The 6,245-nt window shown below is 44.9% G+C and overlaps 1 protein-coding gene across 2 annotated transcripts in view; it reads left to right on the forward strand.

Moving 5' to 3' along the window:
- Positions 1-3,967, forward strand: part of Slc9a9 (solute carrier family 9 member A9) — a 560,109-nt gene extending 556,142 nt beyond the window's left edge. Inside the window, 2 exon segments of one of the 2 annotated variants that reach the window (NM_001271438.2) lie at positions 759-864; positions 2,363-3,967. In NM_001271438.2, coding sequence (NP_001258367.1) covers positions 759-864; positions 2,363-2,590 — 334 coding nt within the window. In that variant the 3' untranslated portion in view covers positions 2,591-3,967. 2 annotated transcript variants of the gene reach the window in all.
- The last annotated feature ends 2,278 nt before the right edge of the window (positions 3,968-6,245 follow it).

A 6,245-nucleotide genomic window follows, 5' to 3' on the forward strand; every position in this document is an offset into this window, starting at 1 on the left:
AGCTTATGTGCATAGTTTTGTATAAAAGTGCACTGACGTATGATGTATACATTGAGTATATTGAATGCTGAAAATGAAGAATCTTGGAACACAATTTATGTTGACTACCCAGTTCTGAAATGCCTGAGCATTTTAGGAAATACCTCTTGCTTCTTTGTGGAAAAGAGTGGTCTCTGTCTCTCTCTCTCTTTCTCTCTCTCTCTCTCTCTCTCTCTCTCTCTCTTTCTCTCTCTCTCTCTCTCAATCTCCTCCCTCTCTCTCTCCTTTCCTCCGGCCCTTTCTCCCTCCCTCTCTTCCTCTCTTTTTCCTTCCCTCCGTCCCTATCCCATGCCGTGTGTGTGTGTGTGTGTGTGTGTGTGTGTGTGTGTGTGTGTGTAGGTGCACTCACATACATTTTTAAACACAGGTCTTACACTATTGTTCTAAGTAGCTCTTCAGAATGAATGCTGTAAACAGACTGGCCGTGGGGCCAGGCCTGGAGGGAGCAGAGGGATGCTTGTGTCTCTTTCTGACACTGTGTGTGGAGCCCCTTTACCATCCTTGCATGATTAAAGGTTGTCTGGAGGGCTACAACAGTGTATAGAGCAAAGATTACAAACAGCAATTTTTGCAGGCCAAATTGCTTCCTAAATGAGGGAGCAGAAGATTTAAAGGTGAACATAACTGTCTGTTTGAGCAGCATGCAAAGGGTTTCTGCTGGGTTCTCACACAGAACTCTGACTTCCTCCTGGCGAGTATTCCTTAACAGGCCCTCCCAGATACCTGAAACCCATCTTAACACATTCCGGCCCTCCACTGACCACCACGTTGCCGGCATGGTGTGGCCCAGTCTCCAGGCTGCTCACCAGTCCTCAGGCCTATGGGGTGAGTGAATGATCACGTGGGCGAGCCTGGTAAATACTGATGAACCAGGGAGCTCAGGGCTCTTACTCCCTGGCTGGAGGAGGAGGCGGTTTTTAAATTTACTGTACCGAGAAGTGTTCCTTCTTCTCTGCTCCGATGTTGCTGAGCTTGGCTTATTCTTCTTTGTAAAAAAGGCATTTTTTTTATTGTTGCCAATATCTTTAACCATAAAATGAACTTGGAAAATGTAAAAGTGATGTGTTCTCACAAACTGCTGTGTTTTGAAGTTTTGGATATTAGGTCTGTGTTTTATAGCTCAGGGGAGTAGAATAAGAAAAATACTGAGAAGCAATTAGAGTCATTACCAGCAGATCAGAGTGTCAGGCAACTGGAGGAGAGCGAAGTGTGCGAGCTGACAGTGGCCTCAGGAGCCGTCAGCTGGCACTCCCTTGCAGAAGGAGACTCTTCTCAGATAGGCTCAGCAGCAGCTGGGGGCTTCCTGGAGGAACGTGACAAAAATAACCCTCACAGGGCAGATCTGATTTAAAAAGGTCTCAGATGCTCCTAGAGTAAGCTAAAGGTGGGAACCCTGTCCTAAGGTAACCCAGGCAACCCTCACTGTGCAGTGACTTGCTGTCATCCTCTCTAATCAGTAGAAGGAAGGCTGAGATGTCATTCTCTCCAGGGGAACCTCTGGATGGGGTGACCATTACTGGCCTGGTCTATACATTTCTGATGTTATTCAGTCTACCAGAGTCAATGCCAGTCACATCTCGTCTTCTGACACTTGTCTCAAGAAATGTGCTGAAAACCCATTTATAGTAAAACAGAACATATTCAACTCTGAGGGTTTTCAAAACCAGCATGAAACTTCTCTACAGGATTTGGCTAAGTCTTGGCTATGGTCAAGTAGGTGCCAGTGAAGAGAATCCACCCAATCCCATTCTTTCTCCCTCAGCCCAAGGAGATGGGTCATGGGACTCAGCTGACCTTGGGCTGGGAGAGTCTTTGAGGCTGTGTAGAAGGCCAAGTTTTCATTGCTGACTTGGCAAATGCTGTGCCACGTGCAAGCACAGATGGGACAGTACATAATAAAATTTGCCATTAAATCAAAGAGAAGGGAGTCTCCAGTCCTAGGGAGATGCCCAGTTAGTAAAGTATTTGCCATTCAACCATGAAGGCCTGCATTTGGTAACTCAGCCCCCTGGCATGTACCTGTAATACCAATTCTGAAGAAATAGAGACAGGTGGCTCTCTAGAGCTCACTAGCCGGCTAACCTAACCAAATGGTGAGCCCCAGGTTTAGTGAAAGAATCTAGCTCCAAAAGGAAAGAGGGATACAAGAGAGAGGAAGTAGAAAACCATTCAAAACTGCTGTGGTCAACCTCTGGCCTCCACCTGCGTGTATTATGTCTGTGTGTCGCACACACAAAACATTCCATTTTCCTACATTGTGAGGATGCTACTGTTTGCTGCCTTCATCATGAAGTGACCTGTCTCTCTATCTGTCTTAAAGCAGGAACAACTGAAAGAGGATGATGTGGAATGTATCGTCAACCAAGATGAACTCGCCATGAATTACCAGGAGCAGAGCCCCACTTCCAGCAGTCCTGCCACAAAGCTAGCTCTGGACCAGAAGTCTTCAGGCCTGACTTTAGGCAAGGAAAACATCTACGAGGGAGACCTCGGCCTCGGAGGCTATGAACTCAAACTGGAGCAGACTCGGGGTCAACCCCAGATGGACTAATTGGTACAAGTGCAAACATAACCACATGTAATGCAAGACCACTGAGGAATGCCCACAGCCAAGGAGGTGGTGCAGAAAGAGACAGAAAGAGTATTAAGAACATAAATTGGACAGAATCAAACCTTATCACATGTATCCTCCCGTGCCTTCAGAAATGAGAATTCATTATCTTCCCTCTGTATTATGCAACCTCATTTAATTATCTGACAGCCATTTTTACTGCTGGATTGGGGGCCAGGGGAGTCAGGTCTAGCTGCCATTGGGATGAACCATATGTGCTGTGTCTGCAGGGGGCTCCTTCTGTTCCTCAGACAGCTCTCCAGGCCCTTCATGTGGATTTTGGATTCTATTCCATTAATTATAGAACAGTAATAACATGAAGAAGAAGAAAAAAAATCTCCTGAGCATAAATGATGTCTTATCCCTTGACTTGACTCCACTTGTACCAACCATAGGGCTAAATGCAGAGCCCAGTGAGTGTTCAGTACCCACTACTGATGGCCTCAGAGAATTCACATCTGTCGGGGGCCCTGTTGTCCTTGCTGGCACTCTCTCCATACGGTTCTTCCCACTACTCCAAGGAGGTGCTTGCCTCCAGGTATGTGTATGTTAAGTGCAGGCTCTTGCCAGCTTAAGGAGACTCATTCCAGGGAAAGCTGGTCTCTTTCCCACATTCTGTGTTTTACTCAAACAGTGAGCCTCTCTTCCTTGTGTGCACTGGGACAACAGTGCACAGGTTCCCTCTGCATGCTGGGAAGTCATGCATGACCCTCCCACATGGGGGGTTGGGGGGGTTGTGCAGGAGCCCTCACCTTTCCAATTCCAATATGTGTGACTGTTCTGCAACAGAGGGGCAAAAAGAATGGGGCTAATGACATGTAGGCCACCCTTAGGCACCAAGGACAAGCACCAGTCAGGATCCACGCCCCTTTCCAGAGTGGCTCACCTGCTGCATTGAAGAGACCAACCCAATAGCTTTTAATTTAGCTGCATGACTTGTGCCTTTGAAGCCATAAGATACCTCAAGCCTAGCTTCTCCTGAAATGCAGATGCTCTGTTAGGCTCCAAAGAGCAGGCTTCAGACTTGGGAGCCCAAGACATGATAGACTTGCTTTAGAGGGAGATGGAGAATGATTTCTTTCTCAGGCCCAAAGCCTAAAACTAATGCATGCTACACTTAGCACTTCTTAGGCCTTAGACCTGTGGTATCAGGTACCCTGCCTGTGTGTCTGTTTTCTCGCTTCCAAATAGTAGAAACTGGGAGAAACTTTTATATTCAACTGAGTAAAATCTTGTCATTTCAGGTAAATAGGGCAAGTAGAAAAGTTTTCTTATTTGACATCATGCTAATAAAATTTTGTTATGGAGTATGATTGCAGTGGCTCTAGCTTCTTCTCAATGCATCTCCTCTGACCAGGCTAACTAGAGAGCTCTACACTCACGTCCTTAGAGATCTGGGTGCAGCAGGTGTGAAATGCTACCATAAGGGGATGCCTGGGTCCTCAGACTCATGAACAGCCAAAGGAAGCCATTGAAAGAATAAAGAAATCAGGGAGGATGTCTCAGCAAGGGAAACTGAGTCAAGCAAAAGGGCACAACCTCCTTCCCTGCCTCCTTTCATTTTTGGAGAAGTGCTACAAAAATGGAGGAGACACTAAAGGATTGGAAGAACGCCACAACGTAAAGGTTCATCTTATTTCTGCCCACACCAGGTAGAAGGAAGAGATGTTTGCTTTGTGTGTTTTTTCTAAAGTCATAACAGAAAAAGAAAAGAGGCTTCAAAAGAAAGTCAAATGGTCACGCGAAAAGAACAAGAAGAAGGAAGAGGAATTTGGTCTACCAGATGAAACAAAGTAATGAAGTAATGTCTATGGAGGGACAAGGGCTGACCTATCAGAGCCAACACCGAATCAAAAAGAATGAGTTAGAATAAAATTAGCCTCTGCCTCCCAGATGGCTTCTTGCTAAGAGACACACTCTTTCCAACCTACTGTCAGGAATTACTCCTGACAAGGACAGTGGGGATACCAGGCTGATCTCTGGAGTAGGATCCGGATCATAGGCCCCTCCAATATATGAAACAGTGTTCCCATCTTGCTGTGTGACTACCAGCCTTTCTCCCTCTGAATCAGTCCGAGACTAGGGCCCAGTTAGCAATTCATAAAGCCAAGCCCTGTTACGCTGTTGCTGAGAAGGATAATGAATTATGATCTTAAGCAGTGCCCGTGCTTTGATTAGCGGCCTCATGACTGTGAAATTCAAACCTATTATTTACTGCCAGTTTCTAATGAATAATAAAGGCACAAGTACTTTATTCAAGCTACTAATATTCTTATTCATTATTAGAGCTTTAAACAGGGTTCTCATTAATTAGATGACTGGGTCTTCCTTGAACTTTTTAACATGGGTACATCACACACACAGAAGTTGACTCAATCTCAGGGCCCCATCCAGAGCCTCTTTGGTGCTTTCCATAATACTTGAGTATGTCTGAGCAAGTCTGAAACCCAGTAGCAAGTGCATTTTCATTGTGAAACCTCTCACAATTTCTTAGAGAGCAATCTAACAGTATAAATCAAAGCTGAAGTTTTAAGTTCTCTAATGTCATGTGCAGAGTTATTTCTTTTTACAGGACAAAGCAGAATAAAGGAAAAATTTCAATGTAGCCACATTTTGGAAGAGGAACAAAAATACCCAGTAGATCCCAAGTTCAACTGGGAATCTTAAATGAGAGTAGAGTTTAAATAGAAGGCAAGAAATATGAAGAACCAAGTTGTCTGGGCAAGGTGTAGTCCTGCCTACCGTAGTCTCTGCTCCAGTATCTCTTGCAAGACTGTCCCATACGTTATAAATCCATCTCCAAGAGACAGATTAGATTCCTCCTCTGGTAGACAAACCTCTCCTCTGACTGTCACCAGTGGTTGCAGATTTTCTTCCCCCAGAAGAAAATTCCTGGGGAAATTCGAATTTGTTGGTGCACATGCTTGAATACTAGCCAAAGAGCGGGACATAAGTGTCTCTTCAGAATGTATTCATTTCTGCCAGCTGCTTACATTCCTCCATTCTTTGTGTTTTTTGCTTATTTTTATTTGTTTGGGTTTGGTTGTTGAGACAGGGTCTTTCTTCATAGCCCTGGTTATCCTAGAACTCCTGTAGACCAAGCTGGCCTTGAACTCACAGAGATCAGCAATTCTTTGTTTTAACAATTCAGCGCAGTATAACTGTCTTACACAATAGAAGCAGAATACAAGTGAGAGTGAAGGTCAGAGCACATTCAGAATCTGGTACACAGGAGCAATGTCTGCATAACCTCTTGGCTTTAGTTACTTTTGGAAAGAACTCCATTATGTTGGTTTGAGCAAAATTTCACGATGACACCCAGGTTGGTCTCAAACTTAAGGTATCTTCAACTTCCCGAGTGCTGAGATTAAGGGAAGCACTACCATGTCCAACATGCCTTCATTATGGCTCTGACAATTCTCCCGCCTTGTTCTCGCCTGCGTCTCATTGCCAAGGTAAGATTTACAGTTGTTTGGTCTGATTTGAGTCTGCATTGAGAAGTATAGTTTTTGAGTAGGTTTGGCCCCCATAGACTCATGTACTTGGATATTTGGCCCACAGGAAGTGACACCATTAGGAGGTGTGATCTTGGAAT

Source organism: Rattus norvegicus, chromosome 8 (genome assembly GCF_021556685.1).
Source record: "Rattus norvegicus strain SHRSP/BbbUtx chromosome 8, alternate assembly SHRSP_T2T, whole genome shotgun sequence".
Taxonomy (NCBI): Eukaryota; Metazoa; Chordata; class Mammalia; order Rodentia; family Muridae; genus Rattus; species Rattus norvegicus.